A 15,212-nucleotide genomic window follows, 5' to 3' on the forward strand; every position below is an offset into this window, starting at 1 on the left:
AATATCAAATTTGACAGTGAAAAACGAAAAAATGAGAAAAGTTTATATATTAAAAAAAAACCAATCAAAATCGTGAATTGAAAAATAAATGCAAACTAAAAACAATACGTATTCATTGAGCTTTACAATTTTCGCACAAAATTAAGCGATGTTGTTATCAAATTGGCACAAAAGCAAGGGGCTGATACGTGTAAACATTTCTTTATTTATTTGTTTTTTTAACCGTTTTATATATTACTATTGTTTTATTTTATTATTATATTTTATATTATTATATATATTTACTATTGGAATATTACTTTATTTTATATTATATTATTAATATATTTTTTTTGGTTCTAATTTTTTGCAACTTTTTTTAATTGAATTTTTTTTGTTTTTTTTTTCTATACTTTTATATTTTTTGGATTTTCTGAATTTTTTAATTTTTATAATTTTTATTTTTCTTGTTTTATTTCTTTTTTTGCGTCAACTCACCACTGTTCCGTATCCTGCGTCTCCGCTGCCGATTCAAGTAAATTTTTCTCAAACCAATTGAGTCGATATTTTTTCGAACACGAAACATAGAACAATGCACCCAATACTGTGACCACCAGAAAGGATATGGAAGCATAAATGCCCACCTGCGCCACAGACACATCCTCCTCACGGATAATAATATCCATATTCTTACCGTTACTTAAGACGGGCATTTAAGCGTTTGTGAGTAGTGACTGGCTGTTAGTAAATGTTGAAAGCTTCTGCAATAAAGTGGAGAAAAATGAAAAATATGAATGACTTTTGGATTGTGGCATCAAGCTGCAATGATTAAATTCTATGATATTATCAAAGTTGCGGCCAATCAGAAACACTTTTGCTATCAGTGCTTTCAAAGCTTTGATTTCATTTGCGCTTCCTCCATATTTCATGTCACTAATGTATATTTATTATAATAAAATAAATTGTTGTCAATGCAAATGAGACAAAAATGACAACTCGTTAGTCAAAAGCATTTCCGAAAGAAAAAAAATCAGTTGTTAATCATCTCGTTGCTGTAAAAAAGAAACCTTAAATATTCCTACATATTCAGTCACTCAATAAATCAATGGTTGGATATATGTTTTTTTTTTTTGTTGCAAATCTGGGACAATCAATTATTTAGCAATTTTTTATATAATTATTTACAATAGATTTAAAATAGCGCTAATATGTTTGGGACATAAGACACTCAATGGTAAGCTACTCACAGCAAGGCACGTGTGCTCGAGCAATAAATGCCACCAATAACACACAAAATATGTATACAACCACATGTTCACGTTCACATTATAATTACATATAAACTTCTATAGCGCTATATATGTATATATGTATTTACTGTATATACATACATAGCATACAATATTTTCATATATGCACTTATCTCAAAATAACTAACAAAATTCAATGGAGGCGCCTAAATGCAGACTACATGATAATTAGGTGAGTAAGCAAAGCACATATTTCACATGAAAGCAAACATAAATGGGCGACTGTCTGATATCAGCGAATTTAGTTTGCACTCAGTAGTTGCACATCTGCATAAATACACCAATATTATGAGATATCACAACTAAGAGTCGATAAGCTAAAATTTGCATACGAGGCGTGACTATTGAATAACCAGACTGACGCTGTAAATCATTTTATTTTGATTTCCCACATATTATATAAGTATGTATATTAGGGTGGTCCAAAAATGCATGGGAAAAAATTTATATTAAAATTTTTATGCTGCCGCCCCCCATAATGGTAAAGAATGAAAAATAAAAAGACCCGTATTTTTTTTTTTTTTTAATCAGACCATATTTAACGGTGCCGCCGGGGCTTTGAAATATCCCATGTATTTTGCATGGGAAAAAAATACTTTTTCGTAGATTTCATGTAAAAACCTGGAAAATGAATATATTTTAACCGGATACCTCAGTTTCTCTTCATAATTGGTCAGGGAATAACAACCAATTATGAAATAATTAATTTTTTTGTATATTATTAACTATTTTTTATAGAACCTCAAAAAGCCCCCATAAAACGAAAATCTAAGAAAAAATTGAAAAACAATATTTTATATTACTTTTATGAAAATAGTTAATACAAAAAAAATTAATTATTTCATAATTGGTTGTTATTCCCTGACCAATTATGAAGAGAAACTGAGTTATCCGGTTAAAATATATTCATTTTCCAGGTTTTTACATGAAATCTACGAAAAAGTATTTTTTCCCCATGCAAAATACATGGGATATTTCAAAGCCCCGGCGGCACCATTAAATATGGTCTGATTAAAAAAAAAAATACGGGTCTTTTTATTTTTCATTCTTTACTATTTTGGGGGGCGGCAGCATACAAATTTTTTTTTGGACCACCCTAATGTATATACAGTGAACGCTTCAAATTTTTTATATAGATAAAAACACAAAAAATATATACATATAAATTTTTCCATGTTTCCTAGGTGGAACATAGGGTCTCAAACATCCAATACCGTCAGCAAAAAATTTTCAAAAATCAACGGAATTTTCGAACCACTTCAAACTAGCACTTTTATGAAATTTTTCGCAAAATTCTGCTTAAAATTCTGAAATTTGTTTTAACATTAAAATTTTTTTTATTTGTACGAAGTTTGATACCTGTGTTTACTATATATGGTTTTTGTAGAATATTAAGCTATATTTGCATATTATGTTCTATGCTTTTTCTTCTTTTTTCATAGCATTATTGTGCTTAAGTCTTGTTCATCTTAATGTGAGTGTGACTTAGAGAACATATCAAACTCACTTAGCCCAAAAACTGGTGGCTTTTCATTGAGATTGGTACTTCACTTCTAGATCGAGAATCTAACAGGGGGCCATTTAATGGATAAGATAGTCTCACGAAAAAGAAATACACCATACTAAGCAATAGAAAAAAAAACTATTTTGTTAAATACCAGCCAGCGGGTTACGCCTCTATATTAAAATAACTTGCTAAATATGTGCCCCAGAAAAAAAATTGGAATTAGTTGACAGTTTGTGGGAGAAAAGCTGGAAAGTTTCAGTCACCGACCTGTGGAAGCAAATATATTTTCTATTAAAGATTATAATTTATTATATACATAATAATGAACTTTCTTTCATTTTTCCTTTCCATTTTATATTGTTGACCTAAGGAATGGCTGCTGATTGATGAGTTATGAATACTTTGGATTCCTCTGTAAAAGATGAAGTGCCTTGGCTTCGAAGCATTTCATTGGAAAATATCCCATTTATCCTAAAAGCAAAGTTATAGCAACACCCAGACCATACAATACTCGTAGCGACTTAAATATATCACACCAAAGACTTCGCCTGAGCTAAAAGAAATGACCATAAATTTAATCAAAAATATGTCTACAAAAATTAAGGCTGAGCTAAAAGAAATGACCATAAATTTAATGAAAAATATATCGACAAACATTAAGGCAGTCACAGAAATAAAAAACCAGAGGTGCATCTTTCGATAATCCAACTGCCTAAGTTGAAAAATTTTTATGGGCGGAAAAATTGTCAGCATTATTCCAGCTAAATATTATGGCACGCCACCGTGAAACAACAAAAGTATGTGCACATTAAACATTAAAAAGGAAACTAGCCAGAAAAAATATAAAAAATTTAAGTAAAGAAAAATTCTATAAAATAAAAATTAAAAAAAAAAAACAAATATTTTTATCGACAGTAAATTATCACAACAGTCGCCAAAGATATAGTTATACCTATATATTATATGCAAAATGTATCGCACTAGTGGACGTCGAAAATGTAGGAAATAAAACTGTGCATGAGGAAGCAGAGTATAAGGTTAGTTTGGTAAAAAAATGGATGTTATTAGGAATATTAGTTTCGACTATACAGGTAGAGTATCATAATGAAAGAATTAAAAAATATTGAAAATTGAAAGAGTGGCAGAGAATCTCTGAAGGCGCCCAGAAATTTGTATTCTTATTTGTTTTTGTTTGTATGAATTACCAGCCTGGCACTCCGCAAGTAGCACTAAAGCGCCGTTTGGTTACCTTTAAGAGACCTACAATGGTCAGATATCTACATAAAGCCAGCCAGAGTTGTCGATGTAATGGAGAATGCTGATGGGATTTAGGTTGGAGCACTGCCCCAGGCTATCAAAGAATGCAGCATCTAATGATCTTAGTCGTCTAGCTGCCAAACCCGGTCACTTACGGAGAAAGTGCTCAATGATCTCCTTCTCCGAAAGGTCATCACAGCTTCAGCAATGGCTATTAAATCTTAAACATAGGTTGCGTGCATGCTGACGATCGACCAAAACCGGGAATCACAGCTACGAGTTGGGAAATTGAATGACGTGGAGTTCCCAGGACTTCCTCCATCTATTGGGCCAAAGGATTTTCACAACAGCATACGAAGAATGCAGCTCCATTTCTTGTCCTGCACTTTTCTGAGAAATAAGTTGTGCAATTTATCTTTAACAACAGGCCACGGTAGCCGAATGGGTTGGTGCGTGACTACCATTCGCAATTCACAGAGAGAACGTCGGTTCGAATCCCGATGAAACACCAAAATTAAGAAAACATTTTTCTAATAGCCGTCGCCCCTCGGCAGGCAATGGCAAACCTCCGAGTGTATTTCTACCATGAAAAAGCTCCTCATAAAATTATTTGCCATTCGGAGTCGGCTTAAAACTGTAAGTCCCTCCATTTGTGGAACAACATCAAGACGCACACCACAAATAGGAGGAGGAGCTCGGCCAAACACCCAAAAAGGGTGTACGCGCCAATTATATATATGTAATAGTCTAGGAGATGCTGATGTCTGGGTGGGAGAACTCTGATACTAATCATGTGAAACAGAAACATAAAAATGGCACTGGTTATTTCTAGAGGTATCCCTTTTTTCGATTTCTTAATTTTTCGTGGGCCTTCAAACAACTGATTTTTGCTAATAAAAATCGACTAATTCGACTAAACATTAGCCGATTATTATTAAAAAAATAAAAAATAAAAAGGAATAACTGACAATTTATGTGGGGATGAATAGTGCAGCATTTTAAAATGAGTCTAAATGGGATCTAAATCAGATGGCCTTGGAAATTGATGATGAGGCTCTTGATTCCGTTGAAAAATATATTCATACATTTTTATGCAGGCCTTAGTTCAAGTTCTTAAAATATAATAAATTTACTAATCCAGGCGGAAAAACTGCAACTTTTTTGCAGTGATATACGAGAGGACTAACCAAATATTGGTAAGTCAATGGGATTTTATTTTTTATTTTTACTTTTTTTAAATATTTTGAAATGCCATTAGTTTTGATATAGTCTTATGAAGTTTCATTTAAATTGTCAGAAAAATCGGTTTGAACAAAGGCGATAAAACGTAAAATAAGTTATGCCAGTAGAACTTCCGCCACAGACGCAGCAGAAAATTCGTAACAATACTTTGCGGCTTTCCACGTCAATTCAAGCCTGTTGAAATTCTAAGCTGCATATAAAACGGGCACTCCATCTCATAAGACAACTTGTAAGTGGTATCAAAAATTCTGAACTGGACATTTTTCTGTAGACGACGAACCTCGAGAAATACGTCCGAAATCGCTGACCAACGAGGTAAATATGACCCTGGTAGAGCGAAAAATTGGCGGAGATCCACGAATGACACAGTAAATGATATATAGTGAATTAGGCCTGAATGATATGGTAGTAGGTATTTTGAATATTGCATAATGATTTGCAATACATAAATAAATCTGATCGACGGATTACACGAATTTTAAATCACAGCCAAAAAGAAGTTAGAGCAAATTTTGCTCAATATTTTTAAAATTCGAAAACTTTAATGTGATTGTAATAGGTGGCAAAGCTTGGTTTTTTAAGTGTGACACGGAAACTAAATAGCAGCCTATGGTATGGACACCGAAAGTAGTAAATTCATCTGTCAAAGCCAGGCAGCAAATGTCTGCAGCAAAAGTGATGATCTCGGTTTGCTTCACTAGAGCAAAAATAGTTGAGAAGAGCTATTATGTTAGATTCTTCTCAGACAGTAACTGACAAAACTGCTTACCAAAGGTGTTTAGAAATGTACTTGAAAACAGGAAAAACGAAGAACTACGTCACTACTTCCTACAGCACGATAATGCGCCTGCTCACACTGCGGAAATGATGAGTAACTTCATCGCGCTCTTTGACACTGAAGAAATTCGTCCGTCGCCACATTCTCCAGATCTGATGCTATATAATTTCTGGTTATTTCCAAATATTAAGAAACATTTAAGCGGAAAAGTCTTTGGTGGCATTGAAGAGATAATAAATGCGATTAATGCTTAACTTAACCTGTTGCAAATATGTGATTTTGAGGACCGTTTTCAACAGTGGATTTACAGACTTAAGAAATGTATTAAAATTAATGATGATTATTTGGAGAAGATTAAAAATAAAAAAATAAAAAAAAAATATCCTTTTTTTAAATTCAATTCACCGAACTTCTGTTAGTCCACTCGTACATCTACCGCGCTTCCCATTATGCTGTTAAAAACACCAGTAACCTGAAGAAAATTGCAGCACCCTCGTGCACTGGGCCGAGCACGGCAGTGCAAAAAGTTCAAATACTCTGATAAATCGCACGTTTTAGACCTGAAGCAAAAGCAATGCATACAATAGGATTACAAGTACTCTCTAAATAAAATATACATACAACAACAAAGCAAAATTGTTTGCAAGTTTTATGGCAGCTTATGTGGGTAGCCTCGTTTACGTGGAGCAACAGGCGACGCCAACACGTGTTTTCTCATAAATGTATGTAAATTTTTTATTAACACAATTTCACTTGATTATTCTTTATATTCATGAGCTACACGTTTTGTTCGCACATTTTTTACAACCTTTCGGACGCTTTGTCAGCTTTCACCACATCTGCGCAAGAGCTTGTCGTTCATAACTGTCGTGATTTCGAACACATTTTCGCTTTTCCGATAAGTAAATTCATAAAATAAAATACATAATAGCAGCACGTCGCTATTAAATGGAAAATCTATAACAAACACACAAAAAAAGCAACTGCACATTAACATTCAAACACACAAACTGCCGATAATTTATTTTTATATCCCTGTAGGGAAATCCTCCACCGCCGAGCTGGTGTAATTCAAGTGGATTTATGACTAGTTCGTGACGTTTCTCATTCTCTGGGTCGCTAATGTTGAAATTTACACGCCACTTTGTCATTTAGTTAGTCAGTACGAGAATATCCGCAAACTTTGAAATTTTGATTGATTATGTATGACGGAGGATGGTTCCGAGTGTAGAAACCCAGTCCCTGATAGCGATTCACTAGGGAGTGGACGATTCTTCTACATACGGTCCAAGCAGCTCACAACTTCTGGGCTTCGCCCAAGTATCTTCTGAGTTGCTCCCGAACATACGTTTGAGAGCGAGTTAATCTGAGAACTGGAGGCATCCCGCGATATCTGGTTGTGGGCTGGACTTGGGACCCGCTACGTTAAAACCACGCCAATGAAAACGACAACAAAGCCTGAAAAAGAGAACTGCTTACTCTGATGACGAACTAAGGATTTAATATGGAAGGAAACTCTGCCCAGTTGGTTGATATCCTCGTGAGAGTGAAGGCTGACATCACTGCCATTCGACAGGGAAGGCAAGAAGAGCAGAGAGAAGGCCTAAGATGTTAGTTTTTTTTTTTTTCATCGGAAGGAAACTTTTCTACTCAATTGCCCACTTGGTCCAAACTAGCACTTGTTCACAAGAGAGATTCTACGTTGGATTTCAAGGCTGTCATAATTATCGGTTTTAATGTTGGTTCCCTGAAAAAACAAGGTATCTTTTAACCTCGAAATCATAACTGACAACAGCGACGTGAGAACTGATACGCGAGTGCGCTGACTATTTGTTTGATGATAGGAGGTTTGGTGATTTGATCGAGCTCCTCCTCATCTTACTTGTGGAGTGCGCCTTGATGTTGTTCCACAAATGGAGAGACCCACGTTTTTAAGTCGACTTTGAATGGCAGATATTTTTAGAATTTTAGTATTATATATTAAAAAAATTTCATGCAAATTTAAGGCCCAATTGAGGGCCAACAGGTGAATCCCTAAAACAAAAATCTGATTTTGATAGCATCAGTCCAAATGTGTTATTAGTTGAGACCTACAATACCATGAGTATCCGTAATACCTCATCATACTTATACGAAATAAATTCCTATAATAGTAGAAAGACCCAATGAAGGGACCAAAAAAAAAAAATATATATATATATAAAGATACAAAATGCAAAAAACTCAGACTAATCATTAGCTTAAAAACGTTTGAGAAGCTATTTGTAAAAGTATTCAAAAATACCTTCAAGAATATAGGGGCAAAAATAACCCACACTCGAAATTCCAATTTCGTTTCTTCAAGAAAAATTCATGTGGAACCGCAGTAGACTCCCTAATAAACGAGTGGATGAGTACTCAGATGAAAGAGAGAAGAAAAAATTTTAATTGAGCACGAAAACACACTAATGTATGACATTCAACCAAAAAATGTATAGCTCAAAGGTAAGTAGGTAGGTGAAATGGTTGAAGTACCAGACTGACACTCCCCAAGTAGCACTAAAGCACTGTTTTGATACCATGCGGAGACCTACAACCGGCAGACATCTATAGCCAACCAGAGCTAACTGAGAAGGTTGATGGGATTTAGGTTACAACGCTGCCCAGATTGTCGAAAAAAGAAGCAACCAGTGACCTTAATCGACTAGCTGCCAAACCCGGATATGGTTCAAAGGTAATAAACAAAAATAAACGATGAGAAAATTAAAATAATGAAAATAAATATGAACAGTCTAAGTGGATTAAGAGTAGATTATGTTGTTATTGAGAATGTGATCCGAATACTGTGTATTAATATTATTATTATTTTCTTTTTCTTTTTATTTTATTTTCTCCAGATCCTATGAACATGAAATAGCTTGTTAACCGTTGCTTTAATAGGAATAACTTCAAGCCATCATAACAGCCGGATTTGTTATAGCAAAAAAACTGTTTTTCGTAATAGTGTCTGGAGTCAATATGCGTGGGAAAAAGGCTTAAATCAAATACTAATTTTAATATAAAAAAAATTCTTACTAAAAAAAGTTTTGGTGCTAACCCCTTGAGCTAAGTTGGCTGATCAACAGTGTTCTCAAATAAACCAAAACTGATCTGGGGTATTGCCCACACATTATGCAAGGCTTTGGATTTTCATCCTACTCGTGGCGCAGTATTTAGAGAGATTTATAAAATTGCTAATCTTCTGCTATGTAATGTCCCTTTACAGGTGAAGAACGCAAAGGCACATCAGCTGAGTCAAGATCTACAAAATGTAGAGCAATCCGTGGAAAGTTGCTCCAAGGTACTGTTTGTTATGCCTTCGTTACACTTACTTGCGCTGTTTTCATTTAATTGATAAGAAAATCCCGACTTGAACCACTCACTTACTGCATCCGTTGATGTCGTCATCACCCTGAGGACGCCACAGTCGTAATTTGTATGCAAGAAGGCCAATTGCTTGCTTTCACTTTTCTTCCTTCCAAGTACCCTTATGCAACATGCGTAACGAAGGGATCCCCAATTGGTGAAAACGTACCAGTTCTGGACTAGATGTTAGACTCAGAAGTTCAAGTTTTCCCTGCAGGGACTACGATACGCAATATGGGCAACGTGTTACCGCATATTTTTGCGAATACAGCCGGTATGCGGTTGAGGTGCCAGCAGGCCTGAGCAAAGCGGATAAGTGGTAGGAGAGGAGTTGGATCTAATTTCGCTGGATGGGCTCTGCCGGCAATGCTGCTGCGGAAAGTATTTAAAACCAATATTAAATTGTTGTTGTTTTGTTTGTTTGTCTATGGGATGATATGAGGTCTAGGGCCACGCTAATGTAAAAGGGTTTTATTGCGTTGTTTTTTTTCATGACCAGACTTTTTTTTATCTAAAATTAACCAAATTCAATCGATGGTAGCGAGCAGAATCGCTACAGCAGCAAGTGAAAATATATTTATTCACTTCCGCGTAAATCTATACTCGTATTTTACCTACGTATATGTAAACAGGAAAACATTTCTTTTTTATTCACTCGGAGATACCTAGATACAGTGACTCAAATAGATGTGCGTGCGGCTGATCAGCGCGGTAATATAAATTAACTTGCACATTTATTCTTTATTCTATATTAACTTTTTTTTTTTGGCATTGATATTTTCAGAAAAAAATAAAATTTGATGTCAAAGGAAATGAAAATCTTCATATTTTAATTTTGTCGAAGTTTTGTTTTAGATAAAATCTTCTGTAAATAATATAGTTTAATTTGTATTCTATTTAATCCTGCCATAAGTTCTGTTTCAAGTTAAATGCGTTATAAATATAAAATTTTATTATTTGAATATTTAATAAAATATTTTTAATCAGCTTCGTTTTATTTAATCATTTAAATATTGAAAACAAAATTTTAATTTTAATTTTTTACACAAACCTTCAAGCGATCAGGCCTTCTGCTACTCCAGCACGCACGGTTTCCATGGATATTTACGTCGCTGCTCAAACCAAAAATTGTTTGAGACTCTCCAAATTTCTGTGTGGTGTTCGACGGGCAATGCGCTCCAATTCTTACGACAAACTGTAGTCCAATGGATTCAGGTCTGGACTTCCAGACTGCCAATCTTCTGGGGGTATGATCCCAGAAATATTGTTTTTTAGCCACTGCTGTGTGCCTTATGGGTTGCAGCTAAATCTTACCGAAAGATCAACTGCTGCTCGATTGCTTCATCACGCCGTCTAAGACATCCTCCTGGTGCACTTTTGTCCAGGTCTCAACCCCTTTTTCGCAGATATGAAGACATGTAACGCCCTTATGAAGCACTCTTCACCAAAACATTACGCAGGCTGGATGGTGGCCACGCTGAACCCTTCGAACAACATTTTTTGCGTCTTTAAAAGTTTTAGCATAGATTTTGTCGGTTTGCTTATTAAAGATTTATTCAACAGTGAAAATTGTCTCATCTGTGAAAAGAATATTTTCATGGCCCTTGACCGCGTGCCATCGAAGAAGGTGGTTGAATCTGTCGGGTCTAATTTTTTTCAAGCGCGTTATCGTCAAGATGTCCAGTTAAGCAACGGAAGGCTTTCATATGGAGATCAACTCCAATTAGTCTTGATATAGATCTGGTTGATACATTTATTTCCCTGGACATGGTTGTTTGCTTTCTAAGGGGATTTCTGCGAATTCTTTCTCGAACGGCTTTTATGGCTGCACTGGTTCGAACCATGCCGGGAAAACCACTTATTTTTCTGTCTGTCACTTCAGACTTCTGGGAAAAACGATTGATCGTGCTGTAAACAAACTTTCTCGAAATATTAAGTTTTTTCAGCATTTTGTAAATCTCACTGGCACTGCGATGCGATTTTCCATAGCTTCCCACTCCATTGTTAACAAGCGAATTTTTCCACGAAACTGATTATCATTTATGAGTAGGCAATGCATACGAACAAAAGCAAAAATAACGGAACTTTTTTCTGCGAATACGTTCTCGCCGTATGCATTGCAAAAAAATAAAACTATATATGAGCTGTGCTGAGTGTTTGGAGTTCCCTAAAAGCATTAAATTCCGACTAAATGGCATTTTTCAGTAGAAATTTCAGATTTCCATATAAATAATTATTAATCGCTTAAGCAGATAAGACTAAAGTAATACGGATTAAAACCACCGAAACGCAAGCCCTTCAAATTGCCGACACGCCGCTTGAAGATGCAAATGAATTTTGCTGCCTTGGGAGCATTATTTAAAAAAACGGCAGATCAACAACTGATGTGTTGCAGTTGGCATGCTAGACAAGGTAAGAAGATCAACTCACATCTCCAGGCACACAAACCGGAAAATATTTGATGACAATGTAAAGTCAGTAGTTCTGTATGGATGTGAAGCATGGAACTTAACAAGAAGTATATCAAAATCAATGCAATTATTCCTAAATCGTTGCCTATGAAAGATTAAATGGATATTCTGGGCTGATATTAGAAGCAACGATGATCTTTGGGCGGCTACCGGGCAAACACCAATTCGCATAGAAATTATGTGTCGCGAGTGGAAATGGATCGGGCACACATTGCGCAAACCACGGGAGGGCATCGCAACGGCAGCGCTAGACTGGAATCCCCAAGGAAGCCGTGGGTGCGGGAGACCAGACAGCACATGGAGGCGACAAGTAGCAGCAGAGGCGGATAGAGCATGCCGTTCCTGGAGTCAAATCAAACATCTACATAGCTCTAAACAAACCAAATTGTAACTTGTTTATTGAGGCCCTATGTTTCATCTAGCAACTATGGGAAAATATATATAATATAAAGGTGAAGAAGTAGTTTTAGTAAAGAAATATTTTTTATGTCAGTACTGAAAAAATATACAAAGCACCCCATAAAAGAGTTTTTCGGGATACATGTCATACCCATACTTTGAATTAAGAAAAATATTAGTTAAAAAAAAAAAAACTAAAAAATGTTAAATAAATTAAGTAAATTTCAAGGGCCGATATTGAATGTGAACCACACCTAAACGTCAAACTCTTTCTGCATTTCATTTGACATTGTTCAATTTCAGACCAATTCAATTTGAATCATGGAAAGATACATAATCGAGCAATGGTCAGAATGGTGGCAGGAAATGGCAACAGTGAATGTCCAATTTTCAAAAAAAATCATCTTCAGTGATGAGGCACATTTTCACCTCAGTGGATTCGTCAATAAGCAGAATTGCCGCTTTTGGGCGAATGATAATCCAATAGTGATTACCGAAAAACCAATGCACCCACAAAGAGTAACTGTTTGGTGCGATTTATGGGCCGTATTTTTTCCAAAATGAGGCCGGTCAGGCAGTTACTGTGAATAGTGTTCGCTATCGTGAGATGATAACGAACTTTTTATGGCCCGAATTGGAAGATATGGATATGGACGATATGTGGTTTCAACAGGATGGTGCCACTTGTCACACAGCTAACGAAAAAGTGGCTCTTTTGCGCGAAAAATTTGATGGCCGAATAATCTCACGTCGCGGCGATGTCAATTGGCCGCCAAGATCATGTGAGTAGACACCGTTGGACTTCTTTCTTTGGGGTTATTTGAAAGAAAAGATGTACGTCGATAAGCCAGCAACAATTCGAGAGGTAAAGGATGAGATAATTTGGCACATTAATGGCATAGAACCTCAATTATGTCTCAGCGTCATCGAAAATTTGGACCATCGGAAGGAGGTATGCCGCCGAGGCCGCGGCGGCCATTTGGCCGATATTTTATTCCATACGTAATTGAGCTATACCAATATTATAATAATAAAGAGAAATGATAACAGTTTTCTAAAAAAAATTGTATTTTATTCAAAATCAACACCGGCCCTTGAAACTTAACCACCCTTTTTTCCATTTTGTACGCAAGCGAAGTCCAGAAAGTTGCCCGCATTTCTCTAAGTGAGCTTTATAAGGGTATCTGTGCATCGACGGGCCGGTGGAAAACTAAAAAATCTCTTACGGCAGCTGCCTGTTATTGATATGTTGCTGTATACTGCATTCTATAAGTTAATGTATATATGTAATATATAAGCACACACAGCGCAGACAAAGCCACATCGGCAGTCACGCCCTTAATTGCAATTTATTACATGACGCGACAATTTGTTAAGCTCTTCCCGTGCAACTACTTGCAGACTATCTGGGTTTTTGTATGTATGTGTGCATACAAATATGTCCGAATCAATATCTCTGTTTGTGTGTAATCCTATTTCAAAGCTTTCACATTGTACCGCTATGTAATTACAACATATGGCCGCTGGCAGCAGATTTACGCAACAGTTTAAAGCTGCAAAAGGAAGCAAAATAAGTATATACATACGTACGAATTTGTATATATGTATGTATGTATATGTGCACGTAAGTCCTTGCCACATACATAGAATGCAGTCTAACAAAAAAGGTGTTGGTATGCCAACGCATAAAATGATATGACAGACAGCAAATTCAATTTAATTTAATTTAACGGCAATGCCATAGAGACAAGTGAGTGTGTGTGTGTGTATTGTGTGTGAATGCATTATATTTCTGCAGATCAAAGTGATAAACAATTCAATTATTTCAAAGGTACAAAATCGATATTTCGACTACAGCTTTAATGAACGGTCACTCATGGGAAATAACTATCAAATGAATTTAATTGAGCGACAAAAGTCAATTCATTAGTCATTTATTTAAAACAATTCGATGATAGACAAAAGCGTACGTATAAGTATATAATTGTGCATTTCAGTATGTTTGTGTAATAGTGTATAACAATTATGCAAAACTTTGATTTATGTTAATTTCTGTTTCTAGTACAAGGTGGCGCAAAATTAATCATCCATTTTTTTTATTTTTGACTAATTTTTTACTAAATAAAAAAATATGATTTTGAGTGATGGCAATCTCTAGTTTGACCTTTACGCGCTAAATTGCTTGTCTGTTTGTATACTGCAACTGTCTACGATTACTTCATAAGTGTCAAATATAACTGGGGTACGTTGCCTTCCGATAGGGTGATTAATTTTGCGTATAACAAAGGCCAATCGATTCGAGGCAATGCCATTAAATTTACAAATGTCATAGTAATAGACGCTGAATTTTGCATTTCAATTTCAATTTCAATTAGGTAAAAATTCTCCAACAAAATTTAAACAAAGTCTAAGCAGTCTAAATTTCAATATTCAATTTTTCATATTTTCAATATTCAACCTGGACATCAACGAGTTCTGAACTAGTAGAATATCGATGAAACGCACGATGAAACTTTATTTCTTGCAAGCCACCGACTTATGCCAATCGTGCTCCTCTAGCAAGTAATCGAACTATATCGACACCAATCGCCAGATTAGGTAGAAAATTCTGAGCATCTATTCGCTTCTTTTTCTATACTAATATTATAAAGAGGAAAACTTTGTTTGTTTGTTTGTTACGAATAGGCTCAAAAACTACTGGACCGATTTTAAAAATTCTTTCACCATTCGAAAGCTACATCATCCACGAGTAACATGGATCATATTTTATTTTGGAAATAGGGCTCGAGATATAGGTCAAAACGTGGACCCGGGTAACCTTCGGATGTGTATGTACAATATGGGTATCAAATGGAAGCTGTTGGTGAATGCTTTAGTCCAGAGTA

The 15,212-nt window shown here is 35.5% G+C and overlaps 1 protein-coding gene across 2 annotated transcripts in view; it reads right to left on the reverse strand.

The window, feature by feature from the left end:
* Positions 1–15,212, reverse strand: part of LOC129247614 (synaptotagmin-1) — a 42,512-nt gene that overhangs the window by 4,283 nt on the left and 23,017 nt on the right. Inside the window, exon 2 of one of the 2 annotated variants that reach the window (XM_054886801.1) lies at positions 478–737. In XM_054886801.1, the coding sequence (XP_054742776.1) occupies positions 478–692 (215 nt within the window). In that variant the 5' untranslated portion in view covers positions 693–737. Of the gene's footprint in view, positions 1–477; positions 741–15,212 lie in introns of both variants that reach the window. The other variant, XM_054886800.1, reaches the window with a different exon arrangement.

This window comes from Anastrepha obliqua, chromosome 5 (assembly GCF_027943255.1).
Source record: "Anastrepha obliqua isolate idAnaObli1 chromosome 5, idAnaObli1_1.0, whole genome shotgun sequence".
Lineage (NCBI taxonomy): Eukaryota > Metazoa > Arthropoda > Insecta > Diptera > Tephritidae > Anastrepha > Anastrepha obliqua.